The 22,608-nt window shown below is 37.3% G+C and overlaps 1 protein-coding gene across 2 annotated transcripts in view; it reads left to right on the top strand.

Annotated features, from left to right (window-relative positions):
- Nucleotides 1-22,374, top strand: part of grk3 (G protein-coupled receptor kinase 3) — a 226,843-nt gene extending 204,469 nt beyond the window's left edge. For both annotated transcript variants that reach the window (XM_052032176.1, XM_052032177.1), the window contains 2 exons: nt 10,190-10,303; nt 11,241-22,374. In XM_052032176.1, the coding sequence (XP_051888136.1) occupies nt 10,190-10,303; nt 11,241-11,402 (276 nt within the window). In that variant the 3' untranslated portion in view covers nt 11,403-22,374. The remainder of the gene's footprint in view (nt 1-10,189; nt 10,304-11,240) is intronic.
- The last annotated feature ends 234 nt before the right edge of the window (nt 22,375-22,608 follow it).

Below are 22,608 nucleotides of genomic sequence, written 5' to 3'. Positions count from 1 at the left end.
ACTCCAGAGTCAGTCCCAGGGACCTGGGTTCAGTCCTGATCTCTGATGCTGTCTCTGTGAAGATTGCATGTTCACCCCATGACCACTTGGGTTTTCATTAGTACTTCAGTTTCTTCCCACTTCTCAAAGGTGTTGGTAGGTTAATTGGCAACCAAATTACCCATTATTGTAGGTAAATAGCAAAAGAATCAAAGTAGAATTGATGCGTCTGTGAGAGAGATTAAGCTGCAAGACTGTAGGGGAAGAAGGAGAGGGGAATGGGACGGATGGGATTGCTGTTCTGAGAGCGAGCATGGACCCAATGGACGAAACGGCCTCCTCCTGTATTGTAATATGTTAATAAGTAAGACCGTTAGATATTTTTCAACATTGTATTTAACTATTTCAGTGGCAATACATATCATGCCTATTTTGTCTACCTTATTAATATTAAGTTGTTCAGGCCTGTGATGTCATTTTCTCAAAGAGATCTAAATGCTTAGTCAGGCAGAATCCATGTTAACTGTGGATGATATTTTTATACGGATGATCTTCAGCTTTAACCTGGTAATAGATTTTAAAAGAGGATTCAAGTAAGATTACGGGTTTGCAGTTGCTTGTCTCTTGCTTGACACTTATTTTTAAATATGTACATGATCTTGCTGCCCTCCTTACATTACAAGAGTACCTTTGCATTGCCTGGTGACACTCTGTTTTTATTGAGAGCTCATAAGAACAATTGTGCAGTGACGGAAATGTCTCCCAGTACACTATCCTGACAATGGGAAGCAGGAAAGCATCCTTATTCGGCATTCTAGATCATTCTGTACCAGACCTGGGATTGCTCAGTCAGGCTGTAGAGTGAGTTTAGGTTTGCAATTCATGCGTTCAGCAGGATTTTCACTCTGTATCTGATTGTAATGTACCTGACCTATAAGGCTCAACAATGCAGAATAAGTAAAAAAAAATTGTGTTTCACAGATGTAACATGCCTCATCATGAAAACATTTCCTGAAAAAATATAAAGAAAAAGGAAAACTAAAATAAATGATTAGCAGTCAAAAAGCTGTGTTTGTGGAGCATGATATTTAACCCAGTTGTGACAGATGCATCATGTCAATAATAGTTGTCCAGCGTGCAAGTGCATTAAATGGAGTAATTACAAATTTCTTTAACACTGTCTCATACACATGGATTTGTCTTTATAATAAAAGGCAGATGTTGGATGTCTGTTGGAAGATAATCCATTGATTTGCAATGAATATTAAAAATATCCATCACTCTTGTTTTTAAAAAAGTCGCAGCATTTAAAAGCTGTTGTTTATCCACAACAAATAATCTTTTATTTTGTTTCTGTTTCTGCATTTTTCCAGGAAATGTTTTACTATCATAGTGTTGAGCAATGTTACTTCTTTCCTTCAGCTTTCTTCTTATTTTTGATGTATTTTTAAATGTACAAGTCAGGCACAACATTGGTTAGGAGCAGAGTAATGATCTTTATAGGCATTCTATTGTTTGACCATTTCCAGGCAAGATACCGTGTTTAACCTCATTATTTGAATGTAGCAATCTATATATGCGTGTTTTTGTTAATTTACATTTTTTGTATTAATAGAGTTTAAATAATGGTTCCATTGTCTTAATAGAAAACATAATATCATCCCTATGGTGGCATATCTTAATCTTTTTATGTAGCAAACATCAATGTCAGACCTCACATGTTAGATGATGCACATTCACATCATGGTATTTTATTGTCATGGCAATAAATCACTATTGGAAACTTGACTGTTTTGATGTGCACTTTCAGACTCGTGTGATGCCATTTGAAATATTAAATAAACATTTTAATTTTTAACAGAGTTTCATTACAGTGAGTAGATCAATGCAGCAATACTCTATAAAGTGAGATCTAATCAAACAAAGGATTTGTCATGTTATTTTCCATTTAGGATGCCTGGATTATTTATAAAAGGCGTAGGCTGGTAAGAACAATGCTGTCAAACTATAGCATCTATCTGCTCTCCCATGCTATAGTTGAAGCTTTATGAGTGTATTGCGGGGTTGTCACGAAGAGCTTTATTAACATATAACTAGTCTTTTTCATTTTACATTGTCTCTCTGTCTCTCATTCTTTTCCTGCCCTTCAGCTAGTAGCTTAGCTGTTGCAAACTTAATTATTCAATTTCAGAAATGCTTTTAAATGTTAAACATTTTAGTTTTGGTTTCTTCAACATCTTCCTAGCCCTCCTTCACTGAGGCAGGGAGAGCAACTTGGGCAGTGATTGATTTCCTTTTCTCCTGTGGCAGACACCCCTGTTTAACACATTCAGCCTTGCTGGAAAATTAGCCAAAAACTAAAGAACCTCAAACAATTTGAGGCTTTTAAATGGCTTGATATCAAGTCACAGGAAGCAGGGTCATACTGGCACAGTCCATCTTCATTATCATCCTTCCATTGTGCATCTTCCTTGATAGCCCACCCTTGACTTGTAAGGATCTTCCCTTGTGATCCAGTGTGCTTGTATTCTAATACATTTGATTATGGCATATCTGTTGTAATGGTTGTTTTTGTGAAGTATTGTTTTTTGATCCTGTTTAGAAATTACCTGAACCTCAAAAGCACTATTACATCAGAAGAATAAAATATTTGCAGTTAGTGATGCATCAGTACCAACATGGGACATTGTTTACAAACTGAATCGGTCCAACCAAATGGGACATGAGTAACACTTGGAACTGTGATATGATAATTTGGCCCTTGGGGAATAAAGTTAAATTGCATCATCCATTTTCGTTTGTGTTAAAAATCTATTTTTATTCTTCATCCTTCTCTGCTGGTTTTTCCCTGTTCCATCCTCTCCTGATGATATTGACTGCTTGCTGGAGTAGTCATGATGATATACATTTGGCTGGCATTAACTTAATGCTTCTAATACCTTGACTAATTTTCAAGGTCAGTTCTTGATGATAACCTGTCTCAAATATTTTGGAACATTGCAAACAGTATTTTTATTTTGACCATAACTATTTACCATTGCCCATGAAATACAGAAATTTCTGTGTCTATCAGTGCACCACTAGCAGCGATCACAGAACAATAGCAAGATCAGAGAGTTGGGTTATGTGTTCCTTCCTAAATCAGGGACATTGAACACTGAAGCCAATTTTACCACACCCTGAGCTCAAAATGAGATCATAATTTCAGTGCAGAGCAGGGTTGCTATTTTAAATCCTGCTCACTCATAGTCTTTTGTAATGCACTCAAAATGTTACCTTATCAATAAAAGCAATAATGGGATTATATCCTGTTCAATAATAGGTACTTTGATGATTGAGACTTCTCCTGAAAATGCAAGACTAAATTAGAATGGTAGATTGTATGTGATCTGTTGAAAAGCTGACTTGTGTAGAATTGACTTCTTAGGCGCTCCCTCTCTCTCTATCTATCTTTGTCTTGTCAAGATGTGCTTTATATTAATTATTAATTAAATATTAATTCAAAAAATAATCTTCAAAATTGGTTTCCATGAATTGTGTATTTTCTCAGGATACTGAAATTGTTTAAAAACATAGATAGTGAAGTAGAATGGCAATAGGTTTTGATTAGCATTCTGAAAGGATGAGACCAAATGAGTTGTGAGGTTTTTACATTAAAATAGTCCTTATTCTCTCTTAAATACTTGTAGAGTATTTAATGGTTTTTCCTAGAAGCTGATTCCATTCTGTCTCAATTTTTTTTAATTCATTTGAATTCCTTATTAAGTGGGGTGACCTACAATTTTTTTTAAAGTTTTATTAATTTTTAGAGGCAAGATGTTGATGTTTTTAGAAACACATAAGGGATAAACAGTAGCATAAGAGCAGAAAATCAGGAAGATCTCTATAAGCTGTTACAATAATCTCAGCAGGGGTATTATCTCTAATTATGAACATTATAATTTAAAAAGTATGTTGAGCCATTAGAAAGAATGCAGAGGAATAATGCCAGGAGATCAGGAAGCAATGTGAAGGTTAAGGAGAGACTGACTAGAAGTTTTATAAAGTTATGAAGAATTTTGATTGGGAACACAGATTTAAAATAATTGGCAAAAGACCAGATGGGATTTGAGCACATTTGTTTAATGCAGTGTGTTATGTTCCAGAAAGCACTCCCTGAAAGAGTACTAAAAGCAAATTAACCTTCAAGAGGGAATTTGATGTACTCTTGAAAAGATCACAAGATCACAAGATAAGGGAGCAGAAGCAGGCCATTCGGCCCATCGAGTCTGCTCCAAGGAAAAGGGAAAAAGAAATGGGGTGGGAAAAAAAGAGAGAGAAAAAAAAACTATTCTAATCCCATTTGCCAGCCTTATCCCCATATCCCTTGATACCCTGACTATTTAGATATCTGTCTATCTCCTCCTTGAACACCCCCACTGATCTGGCCTCCACTGCTGTGCGTGGCAAGGAGTTCCACAATTTCACCACCCTCTGGGTAAAGAAACTTCTCCTCATCTCTGTCTTGAAACTGTACCCTCTAATTCTAAGATTGTGCCCTCTGGTCCTGGACACGCCCACCAAGGGAAACAGCCTAGCCACATCTACTCTATCCTTACCTGTCAACATTTTAAATGTCGCTACGAGGTCCCCTCTCATCCTTCTGTACTCCAGCGAGTACAGTCCAAGAGCCGACAAACGCTCATCGTACTTAAGCCCTTTCATTCCTGGAATCATTCTCGTAAATCTCCTCTGAACCCTCTCCAACGTCAGCACATCCTTCCTAAGATGCGGGGCCCAAAACTGCGCACAGTATTCCAAATGAGGCCTCACTAGCGCCCCGTAGAGCCTCATCAACACTTCCTTACTTTTATACACTATACCTCTCGAGATGAATGCCAACATAGCATTCGCTTTCTTAACCACCGATCCAACCTGGTGGTTAACTTTTAAGGTATCTTGTATAAGTACCCCCAAGTCCCTTTGTACTACCGCACTATCAATCTTCTCTCCTTCTAGATAATAATCTACCCGCTTATTTCTACTTCCAAAGTGTACAACTGCACATTTCTCAACATTGAATCTCATCTGCCATTTTCTTGCCCATTCTCCTAAACTGTCTAGGTCCCTCTGCATTCTTTCTATTTCCTCTATGCTCCCTACTCCTCCACTTATCTTGGTGTCATCCGCAAACTTAGCCACACAACCATTTATTCCATCATCCAAATCATTGATGTACAAGGTAAAAAGGAGAGGCCCCAACACCGACCCTTGCGGCACACCACTAGTAACCGGTAACCAACCAGAACGAGATCCTTTTATTTCCACCCTTTGCTTCCTGCCAACCAGCCAATTCTCCACCCATTTTGCTACCCTGCCCATAATTCCATGACCTCTCATCTTATTAATCAGTCTCTTGTGAGGCACCTTATCAAAGGCCTTTTGAAAGTCTAAATACACAACATCTACCGCCTCTCCCTTATCCACCCTACCTGTGATTTCTTCAAAAAACTCCAATAGGTTGGTCAGACAGGACCTCCCCTTCACAAAACCATGTTGACTAGGTCCTATCTTGCCTTGCGCCTCTAGGTATTCGGTAACCTCCTCCTTGAGGATAGACTCCAATAATTTTCCCACCACTGACGTCAGACTAATAGGTCTGTAATTGCCTTTGTGCTGCCTCCCACCTTTCTTATATAACGGAACTACATTCGCTACCCTCCAGTCCTCCGGAACCATGCCAGAATCTATCGATTCCTGAAAAATAATCGCCAACGCCTCCGCTATAAAGAGAAAGAGCAAAGAGTAATCGCCAACGCCTCCGCTATAAAGAGAAAGAGCAAAGAGTAGAGAACTAAGTAGCACTTTCTGAGAGCCAGCAAAGGCATTAGAGCTGAAAGTGCCATTGTCTGATTCTTCTTTTAGTTTTTTTAACTTTTCATGGGATGTGGACACCACTTGCAATGCTGGCATTTGTTGACAATCCTTAACTTCTCCTGAACTAAGGAGGCAATAAAGAATGATCTACATTAATAATAAAAACATAAAATGCTGGAAATGCTCAACAGGTCAGGCAGCATCTGTGGAAAGAAACAATTAATATTTTAGGTTCGAGGCCCTCAGAACTGGGAAAGAGTGAAATCAAGTTAGTTTACAGCAGCAGGAGAAGTGGGGAAGGGGAGGGATTGGGTAGAATAAAGGGAATATCTCTGATAGGGTGAGACCAAATGAATTAATGTAGCAGTTCGAGTAGCAATTAGAAGCACGTTATGCCTCTTTTTCTGTATTTCTGTAAGGAAACAAAAAAAATCATCTGTTGCATTATCAGTCATTTACATTCGTGAGCTGGTGTCACATTGAAACCATCCTGGGTAAGGATAGCAGATTTCCTTCCCTGAAGAGCATCAGTGAATGGCTTTTTACGCCAGTGAGGGTTTCTGTGACTGAGATTATTATGTTTTAAAGTGCAGATGTTTCATTTATTTAATGATATTGAAATTCCAGCTGCCATGTGAGATATGAATTTGTGTCTCTGGATCAGTGGTGTAGCCATTAGTCCAGTAAGTTAACTACTATGCCACTGTATCCCTTAACCTTTTCATGATGATGAATAAAATATCTACTTGGGTAATGACATCATAAGACAAGGTATTTTCTGATGAGGCCAATGATATTGTTATACCTTGCCAGATAACGTGCAAGAAGCTGTCTTGCTGGTGCTGGCCCACCTCCATTGGACACCCAAACTTCTGAAACCGAGAACAGCAGTAGGTGGTCATGGGAATAAAAGGGAGATTCCATTCAGCCCCTCAAGCCTGTTCTGCTATTTAACTAGCTCATGGCTGAGCTGTTCTCATCTCCATGTGCTCACCTTGGCCCCTCCTATCCTGAAAATAAGATCAATTTTGATTTTTTGCTCATGACCCCCAGCCCTTTGGAGGAAGAGTTTTAAATATCCTTTGTATGAAGAAGTGCCTCCAAACAGCACCTCTGATTGTCCTGGGTCTAAACACTCCACTGCAGGAAATAGTTTTGTCAAGTCACCCTACTAAATCCCATTTTCATCTTAAATCCATTCTATACTCAAAAAATATAGTCCTAGTCTATGCAACTAGCCCTCACAATGTAACCTTTTTCAGCCTAGCATCATTATGGTGAATCGACACTGCATCCCTTCCAAGACTAATGTATTCCCCCAGCAATGCCCTGGTAGGAATGAAATGCATTACTTTAGCTTAGGTGTGTGAAGCATGGGTCAGGTGTGCATATGCATACACATCGTATGCATACAATCATGGCCAAAGCACTGAATGTGCACAACCATTTCAGCCCAGCCATCATACGTACCTCCCTATAAACACATTTACTGTTGACAGAAATGAGTTTGAGCCACTAAGTATAAATGGTAGAATTGAAGCATAATCTACACACTGGGAGCATTGGCTTGGCTTTCTCTGCCACTCTGAACCATCAAGTATTTTGGAAAAGCTTCAGTTTGATGAATTTCTCTAAAGAATTAACACTGGGAAAATCAGACAGCAAGCAGGTGTGTAAAAGTTCAGAGGAATGACCTAAAGCATTCCTGGAGATGCTGTATTTTGGCTTCTCCAACACAACACCATGTTTGACTCTCTGCATGTGAGTGTGTGTAAATCACCAGTCACTTTGTACCTCCTTGCCGTTGGACCAAGACCTGCTCTGTCAAGACTCTGCTGTAGGTACGCATGTTAGTTCATGCATAGTCATCTTTCACTCTTCATTGTAATTGAAGCAAATCATTCTTGGCTCTGAGGACTGTTCAAGAAGAATGGGCTGAATGCCTTCTTTTCGTGCCATAAGATTCCATAGTTCTAACGTGGCTGCCACCGTGAGGTATAAAACAACAGGAATAGGCCATATGTGCGCTTAAGACTGTTTTCCCATTGTATTAGATCATGATTGATCTAAAGTTAAACCCTATCTAACTTTGCACCATATCTTTTGAAATGCTTAAAACATCAACTTTAGTCTTGAAAACTTCTTTTGACCCAACTTTCATAGCCTTATGAGGAGGAAGTGTATTAAAAATCCATGTTCTCATTCACTACTAAATGACATGGTTCTAATCTTAAGATAATATTTCTTGTTTAGGACTCCTATTGAGTTCTTAGTATATTTTAATGACATGAATTAGATCAGTCCTTAACTTTCCAAACTCATAGAATACAAATCAAGTCTATCTGATCTTTCCTTCAAGTGTAGATATAATTTCACTCAAACTGCACTATACTCTCTCAAATTTTATTATCCTGTGGTTTTATTTCCAATTCTGAAACTGAAAGAACTCCAGAGTCCCACCAAGCCTTGGTACAACTGAAATGCCACATCCACATTTCTCTATTCCAACCCCTTTGAGATAATGCCATTCACCTTTTTGATTGTACTTTTGTGATTTAGGTACACAAATATCCAAACCCCTTTCTCCTCCATGGTTCTCAGAGTTCATTCCGCTTTCATTTTCTCAAATCCATTGTGGATGGCCTCATTATTCTTCACATGGAACTTCATTGACTGTGGAATTGCCAACTTAATTCCCACAACAGATGAATTTGATGTCACCTGGTTTCTCCCTTTAAGTAGTGGAGTGATTCCAAACTAGAGGCACAATTCCTGAAGCTGAAGAATTTTGGAAAGTTATGGCTGTTGGATCAGCAATACTTTCATATGTTTATTTCAATATTTTCATGTCAAAGCTGGGTCCTAAAGTTTGTCTATCTTATTTTTTGCTACTATCTTAACTTCAACTAATAATGAACTGTCTAAATTCTATCCTCAACTAGCTTTCATTTTCTTGGCATTGTCTGCATTTCATTCTTTTGCTCCACAGTGAAAATGGAATACATTTAACAAGGCTTACATTTCTTTATTTTTCTATGTACTCTTCCCCTTTGTCATTCTTCAAATTCCCGCATTCTTATTTGACATGCTTTCTCAGGATATTTGCAGAATTTTTTACTAATAACTTTTACAGATAACTTTCTAAGTTCTTTCTCATATATCATTTTTTTTCACTTTTTGTAGTCTAATTGGTACACCAGATGTCCACATTTCCTTGTATCTTTCATCTCTTGTTGACTTTGATTGCTTAACTTTGCACCCTTTACAAGTTATACTATTGGATGTATAGAAAGTTATGCATTCTATTGGATGCTTTCCACCCTTTATAAGTTGTATTGATGTTCTAATGGAGCCACTGCATTTAAACAATTCCCACTATGTTTAGCTTTATCCGCTAAGATTTTCACACCACTATTGATTGGTTTATTTAAAGTTCCTTTTGAAATTTGACTTGTGTACCTTTGAAGCTCTCTTCACTCTTTCACCCTTAATGACAAATTCACGCAAATTATGCTTGCAAGTTGCAACCTAAAAGTTGTGCCCATCTTCTAGGTCAAATGTGTCAGATTAACAATGAATGAACAATTTGGGTAATGAATTGCTCAACACAGTGACTTGATTTTCCAGCAGAGACTGGAAATCTCTGCATAAATGCTTTGGGTTTGTGCCTTTTACTATAAGATACAAGTTCTGAGATTCCTTTGAAGATTTGGAAGTAGTAAACTAATTTGAAATAATATATGTGATAAACATGTTATGAGTTAGAAAACCTTGATGATATTTTTGGGTTTTCAGACTAATCTGTTCTTTTTCTCATGTGATCTCCCAGTAGACACGGGCCTTGAGGAAGAGCAAGAAACTGTTGATGTTCTTAAAACCTTTGCCCAATTTAACTTGATGACCTTTTTCCCCTGCACCCTTTCAGTTTGTCAGATTATTCATTTGCTGATTTTACACATGATGGCCTACTACATGTGAATTGTGTAGACAAAGCTACTATTGGCAATGGATTGTCATTTTCTTCACCACAAGCAAAGCAGCCAGAGTTATAGTATCAGGCTAAACTTCAGCATAGTTGTTACCACAATGTTTGAGCTTTGCATAAAACAGAACACAGATGTTAGCTCTTCATCTAAAATCCTTCGTACTTTATGTGCTTGTTAATGTGTTTCCTCAAGTATCATTGGTTAAGTAGACTCTAAGGAGATTTCTCCCACACCTAGTCTTTACCTTAGATATTAAGTAGTGGTAGGATGCTTTCATTTAGCAACCCACTGCAAAATCCAATTTAAAAATTAAGTAAACACTTGACATTCATATCTGAATTTAATTCTTTTCTGTTTTATTAATCTAGCAAAGCTTGTTGACAATGGAGCAGATAGTGTCAGTGGAAGAGACTCAGATTAAAGATAAGAAATGTATCCTGCTACGGATTAAGGGAGGAAAGCAATTTGTGTTGCAGTGTGAGGTAAGTGTTTCTCTGGGATAGGGAGATTTAGAGATGAGTGATATGTTTCATTATATTGGACAGGCAACCATTGGTGCACAGGCCATAGGGAGGAGGAACAAGGCATTCAATACATTCGAACTATTTCAATTTGTTTTTTATTTTCCAAATAATTTCTTTGTACCATTTTTGTTCAAAAAAAAGTTGAATTGTGACAATCCCAATCATTAAGATCTTTGCAAATATTCCTTAACTATAAATAATATGTCAGTCAAATTTGCCAAAGCTTTGTTCACAGAGCATACTTGGTTCCAAATGGAATTAAAGGAATTAAATTTGATCCCTGTCTTTTTACCTCCAGAATTGTAGTTCCACTGGTGGAGGGAGATAGAAGGGAGGCATTGAGATGTGGGCAGACGTTTCAGTGCACTTTATTACTTCTGGATTCTAGTAATTTTGTTTTTTTCCATTGATGAAACTTAATACTGGCAGTAGAATTCAGTTATGCAGAATTCATATGTTCATATTGTTTGCTTTAAGAATGTTGCATGTGGCTTTCCAAATGCTCATATGGACTATTGATCAAATCTATTTGTGGGATGTGCTGTCAGTGCAGGACCAGAAAAATAATAGCATGGTTGAAATTAGGCAAATAAACACAAGGTATTTGTGATTGCATTAAAGAATGTTTGTTGAATGAATAATTAAAACGATTAATATATAACATAATAGATGTTCATCTGTGAACTTTTGGTGAGGACAGGATAAAGTTGGGCTGAAATGCCTCTCACAATTAAATATCTTGCCCCAAATAAAGAATGAACAACTCAAGGAAGGTAGAAGAAACCTGCCAGTGATTGTAAAACCAACACCACCAGACCAGGCTTTAGGAATAAACGCTGAAGAAAATTGGGAAATTTAACTAAATGCTTACATTTCCTTTTTGTTCTTTTTCCAGAGTGATCCAGAGTTTATCCAGTGGAAGAAAGAATTAACGGAAGCCTTCAATGAGGCTCAGAGGGTACTGCGGAGAGCCCCTAAGGTGCTGAACAAGTCACGTTCAGCAGTGGTAGAGCTGACCAAACCCCCTCTCAGCCATAGGAACAGCAACGGGCTTTAGAAGAGAGCACTTGTGTGTGAGTGGGGGAGCAGAAACAAGAGACCTGAGGACGGTTTTGTGAAACTACTTCTATATCACCTCGTACGTGGTCCAGCGTGTTGTTATTAGTTAATTATATGATCCCACAAAACAGGGTATATATATATGTATAGATATTTGTATATCTATATCTATATATATGCATACATATATGTATATATGAATGTAAGACTTTCAGAGCAGTTTGGCTGTTTATTTTCTATTGGAAGTATTGATGAACGAGTGTAGCACCTGTTAACTGCAACCACAGTGATTACTGTGGTTAATGAGCCAACTCCACAGGAATGGACTGGAGGATGTTGCCAAATAATTTTGGAGAATTTATTTTGTCATGTGTCATTGCGCCCTGGTGGTGTTCTTTGCTTCATATCGGAGGGTCGAAGGAACTTTCACGTACAAAGCAAGTGGCTGACTGGACCTGTGCTTCAGTCACTGATTCACTCAACTTTAATTTGCTCCTGGACTCCAACATATCACAAAGGACATTGACACATATCGATGGTCCGTCCGTCGACGTGGTTTTTCTGCTATCAAAATGTCATTTGGTGACATGTTCCGTCACCACTGCACCATGTGCCAATCATCATCATCTGCCCTGGGTTTCTCTCAGTGTTTCAGACTTAGTGTCTTGCCACATATCTCTACCAGCTACTTCTTTTCATACATACCCAAAATTGGGTGATTGTAGACATCAGGTGGAAGATGGATTGTTTTATCTCCATGGTAACCAGGTGCCAATTCATTTCTTGGTTTCCAGAGCAGTTACATTTGATTCTTGTTACACAGACTGTGAAAAACAATGGTGCGTTGGTGCTTAATTCCCTCCACCCTGTCTCATATCCCTGCTGATTGCAATGTTTATATGAAAGACAAGAGAATGATTGCGACCACACTGGATTACCAAGTTTCCAATGTGTTAATACCGCTATCTCTCAGCAGTTGTTAAGTTTTCATTGGCTACTTGGATGTTGCTTTGTGGCCTGTTTTATTGATAGGATTTCACTGGTTGCTAGATGACAACACTGTCACACTTCATTGTCAAGTTTCCATGGATAACGAATGACAATATATGGCTCAGTGTGTTTTGCTAAGTGTCTATGGTTACAGGATATATAACTGTAGTTACTGATTCATGACCCATTGTGCTTCTGTGATGCCTGGTTCCAGCCATAGACTATTCTGCTACTGTTGGGCAATTTTCAGTTACTGTACTTAATTGGATGCTGATCTACAGATCTAGTTTGTTCCTGGCTTCCCTCAACACAGATATTGATCCAGAATTACTGGACTCCATTCCATCATCAATTACTTACCATAGTTTGAAGGATTTTGAAATCATTGTGTTGATGGGACATTAACCCACACTCTATCCCAAATCCTTTACTTCAGTGCAATAAAAATATTTAGGAATCCCTACATTCTACAATACTTCTGATCCACATAGCACATAATTTGTTTTGTAAAGTCTTTGCCCCGTTCCCACCATGAAGTGCAAAGTGCCAATGGACTTTACAAATTAAGGAAGATTTAAAACAATGATTTAAGAGAGAGTAAAATATTTATCATAGATATTACTGTGCGAGTGTACATAGTGTTTAAAAAATAATATACCAAGAATCGTGATAACAATGAGAAAATCTTAAAATGGTGATTACGTAGCATGAGTTGCTTTATCAACGTCTTCTATGAACAGTGACAATGTATTATTACATCTTAATAATTGATCAGTTGCAACAAGGGTCAGCTATTAATCCGAATTTAGGGAGCAACATCAACGCTTTTTTGTTGTATTTTGTTTTAGTTACAGTACCACTAAAATGTTTAAACCTCATATCTTGACTGTAAAAATTACAAAGGTGATGTGTATAGTATTTTCTGGTTATATTTTCGTTTTGGACTACTACATTTAGTGCGTACTGAAAAATAATAATAACAAGGACAGGATTTGGCTCAAAATGTACCACAACTATTGCCATGGCCTACTGCTTTAATAGAAGGGAGGCTCAGAGAAGAGGGAAACCAAACTGTTTGAAAACGTATAGCCGAACAGATTGAGGTCATAGTAATGAGTTCATTTGCCAAGTGGAATTATGTCATTGGTTTCCTTTTTGAATTGATCTTGAATACTTGTCAAAAGAGCATGTTGTATTTGGGCACACTGTTGAGTCTAAAGAGCGGTTTGGGGTACCTATATTGAGTTTAATGAAATGGTTGGTTGATGCTGACAATGTAAAAGGAAAGCTAGTAAACATTTCTCAGCCTTTAGAAATATGTTTATGCCCCATTTTAATGGATTGTTTCCCTTCCTATTTTCTTATTTTCTCTTTTCCTCCTCCCAGCTCCCCCATCTCCCCCATATCCCCCGAAAGGAAATTTAAAGAGGCCCACACTAGTTTATTCTATTCCACAGTGCCACTGGATGTTAAGGTAACATTGGTACTCAATTATTCAGACAGGTGATCATTTTATTTTTCTCAGAGTTTGAAAATACTTTAAGACTTTTGTAATATTATCATGTTTGAACGTCATAAAGAGGATATTAGTGTAAATAGCTTGTTTCTTAAAGAGAGATATACACACATTCAATCTTACCAGGTCTCCTTACAAAAAAACTGCATGCAAGTACTAAATAATGTTAACTGATTCAACCTATTGGTTTTCCAAATCAATTATTCCCTAGTTTTACATTGTTCCAGGAACTATATCTGATAATGCACTTTGATTTTCATAGTTTTATTTCTTGTTCAGAAATTATTAATTTATTCTGAATATTAAGCATTATCAAGGGATATAGGGTTAGTGCAGGAAAGTGGTGTTGAGGTAGAAGATTAGCTGTGATCTTGACGATTGGCAGAGCAGGACAGAGGAACCAAATGTCTGACTCCTACCTCTTATGTTCTTATAAAGCTTAACTGAAAATGTTATGGGCTTTATTGCCATTGCAAGCATATAATCTGGTAATACTGTAGATTTTTGCCTTTACTGCCTGTGCAGAGAGAATAAAGGAAGATTGGACAGGTTCTTAGCAGGTTCCCAATGAGCTCTTCACAGTTAAGTTAAAGGAAGGTGAAACATGTGGATTGTGTAAAAATGTGCCATCTTCCCTAACTGGCCACCCTCCTCCTGCTCTACCCAAGCAATGCTTAGCAAAAAGGCAAAAATATATCCCACTCTCTTTCACAACATTACTTAGCATGGTTCCACAAATGGTGAAACAGTGTAAACAGTGCACATTAAATCAGTTAGTGTTATATATCAGCTATCTTTGAGGCAGAGACCTGATTGCTACTAGTTAGCACCAGGAACCCAAGTTGATTTAATAATGTTGTAGTGAAAATTATTTTATAGAAAATCCTTCTCTGCATTGCCACCAATGCAAATATATCCTTAAGTATTATGGAGATCATGCTATACACAGTACTGCAGGTGTGGTATCACAAGTGCCCTATAAAGTTGTATCAAAACTTCCTACTTTTATACTGCATTCCCCTTGCATTAAAGGCTAGAATTCCATTAACCTTCCTATTTATGTGCTGTATCCATATGCTTTTTTGTGTCTCATGTACTAGGACCCCCAGATCCCTTTGTAGTGCATCATTTTGTATTCTCTCTTTAAAAATAATTTGATTTTTCATTCTTCCTTCCAAAGTGGATAACTTCACATTTTGCCACATAAAATTCCACCTGCCAACTTCTTGCGTAATCACTTAACCTATCTATTACCCTTTATAGGCTCTTCACAACATACTAACTCATCAATCTCTTTACCATCAGTAAATTGAATGTATCTGATCCCTTTATCCAAGTCATCAATATAGATAACAAATATCTGAGACCCTATCACTAATCCCAGTGGTACCCATTAGTTACTGATTTTCAATCAAAAATTACCTATTTGTGCTTAGCTCTCCATTTTCTGTTAGTTAGCCACTCCATATCTATGCCAATGTATTATCCACCCCTGTGCACTCTTACCTTGTGCAGTAATCCTTTATGTGACACTTTTCAAATACCTTTTGGAAATCCAGATACACTACATTTACCGGGTCCCCTTTTCCACCCTGCTTGATACATCCTCAAAGGCCTCTAGCAAAGTTGACAAACCTGATTTCGCTTTTGTAAATCCATGGCAACCCTGCCTGAATTTCTAAATGTCCTGCTATTACCTTCCTTACAATGGATTCCAGCATTTTCACCAGTAATGGATATTAGGCTAGCTGGTTTCTTGCTTTCTATCTCCCTCCTTTTTTTAAATAGTGGTGTTACATTTGCAGTTTTTCAATTCTCTGGGTCCTCTCCAGAATCCGGGGAACTTTGGCAGATTACAACCAACCTATCCACTATCTCTGTAACCACTTTCTTTAAGACCCCAGCCTGCAGGCTCTCAGGTCCAGGGGACTTGTCCCATTAATTTGCCTGGTACTTTTTTCTATCATTTTAAGTTCCTGTCTCCCTATAACCCAATGACTAATCATTATTATGATGGTGGTTTTGGTGTCTTCTACCACGAAGACTGATCCAAAGTCTTTTCCTTTTCCTTTTCCTTTTCCTTTCTCTATATTTCATTATTAATTCCTCAATCTAATCTGCCAAAGCGCCAACATTTATTTTAGCGACTCTTTATTTTTATTTTACATATCTGTAAAAACTTACTGTCTGCCTTTATCTTACTTGCTAACATGCCTACTCTGTCACCCCCCTTCTCTTATCTTTCTAGTTATCCCTTGCTGATTTCAGAAAGTTCACCACCCTCTGGCCTATCAGTTATCCTCACAATATTTTTTATCTTTTTCAAGTTGTTGCCATCCTTACCTTCCTCAGAGAGATGGTGCATCCTTCTCATCAAGTCTTTCCTTCTCAACAGAATATATTGTACCTTTGCTGAGTTTGAATTATCTCCTTAGCTGTCGGCTACTGCTGATTTAATGTCCTATCCTTTAATCTATTTTCCCAGTTCATTTTAGCCAAATCCATTTTCATGCCATTGTAATTACCCTTGCTTAAGTTCAGGACAGGAGTTTCAGACCTGAGGTTGTCACCCTCAGATTTAATTTGAAATCTCTCTGTGCTATGATCATTTTTTTGGGATCCTTTATTGTGAGATTATTAATTAAGTAATCCTGTCTCTTTACAGAATAAGAAATCTAAAGTTGCTTGCACCCTGGTTCCTCAACATATTGCTCTAAGAAGCCACCTTGAGTACACTTAATGAACTTGTCTTCAAAACTACTTTTGCCAATTTAATTTCTCCAACCCAAATAATAATGAAAGTTGTCCATTATTATTGCAGTACCTTTCTTATAAACCTCCATTATTTCTTAATTTATACTCTGTCCTACAGTACAGCTACTGTTAGAGGTCCTATCTATTATTCTCGCCAATAACTTTTTCCCCTTACTGTATCTTATCAACATCAAAATTTATTGTACATCTTGAGCTTCTGAGATGATTTAATTACGACAGCTGCAGTGATATTATGCTTTATTAACTGATCCACCCCAACCCCTTTTCCTTTTTATCTGTCCTTCTAAAATGCCAAATACTCCTGTATATTCATTTCCCACCCTGAATCGCCTTTTAACCACCTCTGTAAAGATGCATACCCATTTATTTCTATTTGTGCTGTCAACTGATCTATCTTAATATGAATGCTACATGCACTTAGTAAAGAGTCTTTCATTTTATCTTATCGTTCAGCCTCATACTGGCAGAATAATCCTCCTGAATTTTGTTCAGGTGCAACCCAACAATAATCCAATTTCCTCAGTAATCTGAAGCCCTCTCTCCTGCACCATCTCAATAGTCGCACGTTCATCTGCTCTATCTTCCTCGTTCTGTACTCACCATCAAGTGGGACTGGTAGTAAGATTACTACTTTGAAGTCCTGCTTTTTGACCTCTATCCAAATTTGCCAAACTCTACCTGTAGGACCACATCCATCTTTTACCTTTGTCATGGGAACATGACATCTGGCTGTTAGGGTGAGGTTCATACGACAAATGCATTAATCAGATATTTTTAATGCACACTGCCAATATTATGTATTAAATATATGACCAACATGAGGCTAAAAAACAACATACGAACATTAGAGATTCGAAATGATAAAATGATATTTTGGGCAATCAAGTCCCTATTTAGAGGCCACATTCAACTAGTTTTGTGATGTATTCCATGCAAAGTAAAAATCCACCCCTCCTGAGGAAATTTTTGGCAGTGCTTCTTTCTATCTCCAAAGATGCTGTTTTGTGAGAAGTATGAAAAAAGGAAGTATTCACGGTAGCTAAAGAAAGAACAGAACTTAAGACTAATGGGTTCAGGTAAATTGTGTTTGAGAGTATAAAAGAAAACAGTGCTAATACCTGCACAAATGGTTTGTTAGGTAACTGTTAAAATATCATGTCTAGTTTTGGGTGGCTTATGATAGATATTTAAGATGAGGTTTGCTCAGTTAAAGAACGTCAGTTAATGGAGGAAGTAAAGAAACTAACCTTTTCCAGTAGAAAAGTTTTAAGAGGCATCTTAATTTGAAAATATCCTTTTCCCCTTTGTGATATGCCAGGGCTGAGGAAAGATTGGCCATGCCATTAACATCATCCGAAGTGTAACTATTAAAATTGTCGTATATTTTAATTCCTTATTATCGCCTGATGGCAATGATGTAAGCTTAGGTATGTTTTCACAGATGTTGTGAAACCAATTGCATCTGGTTCAAATAACCAATCCTTGTAGTTCTTCTAACCCGCCTATTTATTTATTTATGCCTTCTTTTTTCTTTAACTTTTTAATTTGCAATATATCTTGCGAATGTGCCCTGATAGGGCACACTACTGACTATGCATGAGTATAAACATTTTCAAACGCTGCCAATAAAACTTCAGTCAATAAAGTTTTGTTTAACCTGGATTTACCACAGGATTAGTATTAGGCTAAAGACACTTTCAGAAAATCTCAGTGCCAACAGAACTTTTATCCATCTATTTTCTCGGCTGTACTGGAGTTACAGGTTTAGCCCTGATATTCCTTTTCTGCTGGCTTTATCCGCATTGATCCTCTTTCCACCATACTTTTTAGTATTTTTTTAACTTTAATATTTCATTGATCTGTATTAGTTGGTAATTATCACTGACCCAAGTTTTTTTGAGAGAGAACTTGTATGTGTTTTGCAAATTTTAGATGTCATGCCTATCATTTTCAATGACAAACATTTGCTTAGTCTTCTTGTGACAAATTAGCAGATGTAAAAGTCATTTCAGCATAGTTTTATATGTTTTTAAAATGTCCTTTGGATAGTATTTCCATATTTCAGTGGATTTATTGAGATATCACAGTCCAGGTTGCTCAGGTGAAATGATTTGGTACAACTGCAGGGAGATCAGAATTTCCAGTGATCTCAGACTCTGATCTTGCTGGCGCATAACCTAAAATCGTTCACTGAGTTACCACTGCTTAATTATTCATTGTGCAATTTGACGACATGAGGGGTGAGAGAGAGTGGATATACGATGTGTGAAAATGGCAGGTTTATAAACATTACTTGAAATGGTAAAAAATACAGATCATTAAAGAGTATTTTCCATGGGCATGTCTCCTCATCTCTTACAGGAGTCTGGCTGTTTTGTTATCTGCTTAAGAACTTTGGGCTATAACTTTCATACCAAAATCCATCAACCATTTTACTGAAGAAAACATTTTGAAAGTTAGTCCACTAAAATTGCTGAGTACATTTCAGACTCATGGTAGGAAAGAGAAGTAGCACATTTCATGATGAAGGATATGTGTGTCACCTGGTTAGAATCCTCCAATTTGTGAGACAATTAATATTTGAGTCACCTTTTCCCAAGTGATTATTGCAATCATTTTTGATGAAGGGGAACACACCGGACCATTTTCACATTCTGACCTTAATCTCAGGGTTGGAAATCTGCTTGCCTAGGGAAGAATCTTACAGTAAATTGGGTCAGTAGGGGGCAGGATCAAGTGCCCATCTGCCTCAAAAGCTAAAAAGTAGGAGATCTACTATGGAGCACCAAAGAACCTTAATCTCTACTTTCTAGAAAGAAAACAAATTACCTTCAAGCCACAATTTAATCATGGATTCTTTTCAGGATCCACAACCGCCTGCTTACCTGACACATCAGCTACCAGTGATCCACTTTGTTAGTGCATGGCAAGGTACATGGAATTATGGTGCTCAGAGTACCCAGCAGCCCCGATGCTGCTATTTTGCTACTACTCTGCACTGCTGGGACATCTATTGGTTTAAATTATAATTTTAAAATAAATGTTCAAACCTGAAAAGAATTTTACTGTAAATAATGGCTTGGGGTGAGGGATATCAAATAAAAAGAAAATTGTAAATGCTGGAAATGTGAAGCAGAAGCTGAAAATGCTGGAATTAATAAACAGTTTAGTAAGCACCTGTAAACTCAATATGTAGGTCATGGCATGTGCGATATATGTTTATCATCAGTGCAGGGATGGTATTAACATTAAAGAGGACTGGAAGGAAATATGCAGTAAATGGTAAACTAATATTTGGATTGCACCAAGTATAAATTTATAGAAATGATAATTTCAAGGAAAAAAGAAGTATTGATTTGTAATTGGTCTTCAGGTTCTGAAGTGCTAATAATCCCACTGGCTGCCATACAGATTGTTCTAATTCCTTGACATTCTGAGAGTGACATTCACTTTTGAGCAAACATTCAAGTTTCAAAACTATTCACGCTTACCTCACTTCTATTTATTGATAAGTGAATCTGAATGAATAAAGAATTTGGAACAATCAAATCTAAATAATCCATTGAACCCTCTGAAAATGTAGCTCTTCCCTGTGTTCGTTTCAATTGGCTGTCCTTGCATCCTGTTAACATTCTCCACAGGTTGGCTAGTTTACTGGTATTCCTGGAATATCGGTACCTCACAACGATGTTGTAACCTCTCAGCAATTGACTATATTGGTATTGGTTTATTATTATCAAATGTACTGAGACACAGTGACTGTCCAATTGTTGATGAGGCAAATCCTGTGGAAGTATTTTATAAGCATGCAAGGCAATGTGGGAGATGACATAGAATCAAAGTTTGTGTAAAAATAGCCAGCCTTCTGTTCCTTCTATGTTATTTTTGTTGATTGTTAATCTGTAAGAAGCTGATTTTAGCCAAATGAGTCTTCTTCTATAACAAGTTTTGTTCTTAAAAAAAAGCCAGATGCTGGTCTGGAATAATTTTCACTCATAGGCATAACACATGGATGCCAACTCCAAACAAGTGAGCCATTATGATTTACACCTCTAAATAAGTGCATTCCCATCTCCGTGTTTACTCTTTTTCATTACATAATACTCCTCATACTCCTTCCTCACGCATACAGATCTGCCATGCATAACCATTTCTTCACCCAGCCTGCAGGTAATATAACAGTATCAATAATTGAGTGATAATCTTGAGAAGTTAAATAAACCAAGCACCAAATCTAGGGAAGTGTGCAGGTCCTTTAGTGAAAATTCAAATTTTAATTGTGTTCATTATGAAGTTCATATTATTGGGCCATAGCAATGAAGCAGTGATTTATGGCAGCAGTTTGTGGTAGATTTTGTGCCTTTTGAGTCTTTGCACAATGAATAAATTGATTCATTCAAAAATTTGTAATTATCATTAGCTCTGTAAGGTTTATTTTAACTTTAAAATCGTATTTTTGCACCAGTTTTCAGGGATGTGAAAGAAGCTGCTTTGCATTAATGAGGCTGTCTAAATCGGGTTAATTCCTGTACTTTTTACTGCTGAAGAAATGCTTTAAGGATGTATTGGGAGTTGCAGCATTTCTAGTGGTGGCCTACGTGGTTTAAAAGTCAGGTGCTTTATCCCCATTGCTGAACCCAGGGTTCAAAATTGAAGCTCCGTGAAGCAAAGATTAAGCTGGGGGTAGTGGTTGGGGAAGAGGGACTATTTCAGGTAGGGAAGATTGTCAGCCATTGTGCTTGAGCTGTTTTCATCATGATTCTTATATTATTTAACAAACGTGTTTTGCATAATTTCTGAGCATGCCTTAGCTTGATCCTGGAGATCCGGCCATGCTCCCATTTATGCCCATGACAATCAACCTGCAGCACATTGGAGGCTCTCAGAAAGAAGCTCCAGGAAATTTGGGCTCAGGGATGTGCACATTCTATTGTTTATCATGGAAGTTTTTGATTTGATTGCAGTTGAATTTCCACAAAGAAAGTGGCTGGTTTGTAATCAAGATTGTTTAATTTAAAACAAATGAGAGGACGATCACTTGATAATGTTTTACTTAGATCATAATTAAAAGAAAAGTAAATATGTAAAAGCTGTTGAAACTCATGTAGTATCAAGATTGCCCATCATCTAATCCTTTGCCATTTATTTGGGTCAATTATATTACAAAAAAGGTGCAGAGCACCAGGGCTGAAATGATCCAGGGATAGGCTTGTCTACAGTTGTGTTCAGCAGGACACATGCGTCCAAGTGTACACGTGGTACAAGCCCACATTAGCCCCCACGAAGATATGCTGCATCTTCAATTTCTATACTGTGCTTGAATTTTAAAAAAAAAGAAAAAAAATTTTTTAAGCTTTTGTCTATTGACTGAATCTTGTTGTTATTATATCAAATGATGTATATAGTCTGAAAAAAAAAGAAGCATCTTATTTACAGAATGTCTGACCTCTTCCCTCCCTTTCTCCCCTATTCATTGATGCTCTGGTCTTCAATCTGCATCTTTTCCAAAAATGTCTACCCTATTGTGTAATGGATTCAGCTGTAATTTTTTTGGTGGCATGAACTTGGATGAACTATCTTCAGTGTAAAATTCGGAATCGGTGGGGGGGAAGGGACAAGAAAGCCATGTTATGTTATTTATTTGTGAAACTGTCCGTTTGACATCATTGTGACATTCTGACATTCCAAACTGAACTCTTGTCTGAATTATTACTGTGCATGTAGTCATATTTTATTGCTTCTCTGATTCTTTTGAATCTTCTTCTCTGACGTTTTTATGAATTCAAGTGTGGAGATTCAAACAGACATTCTCTCCTCTGGTGGAACACGTAGTAAAGCCAGCATGAAACTGAGCCATACTTAGGAACAGCAGAAGGCACTTAAGGCCCTCAACTTTATTCTGTGTTCTGTCATTCAGTGAGAA

The sequence above is a fragment of the Pristis pectinata genome, chromosome 17 (genome assembly GCF_009764475.1).
Source record: "Pristis pectinata isolate sPriPec2 chromosome 17, sPriPec2.1.pri, whole genome shotgun sequence".
Lineage (NCBI taxonomy): Eukaryota > Metazoa > Chordata > Chondrichthyes > Rhinopristiformes > Pristidae > Pristis > Pristis pectinata.
This window is presented reverse-complemented; position numbering and strand designations above follow the sequence as displayed.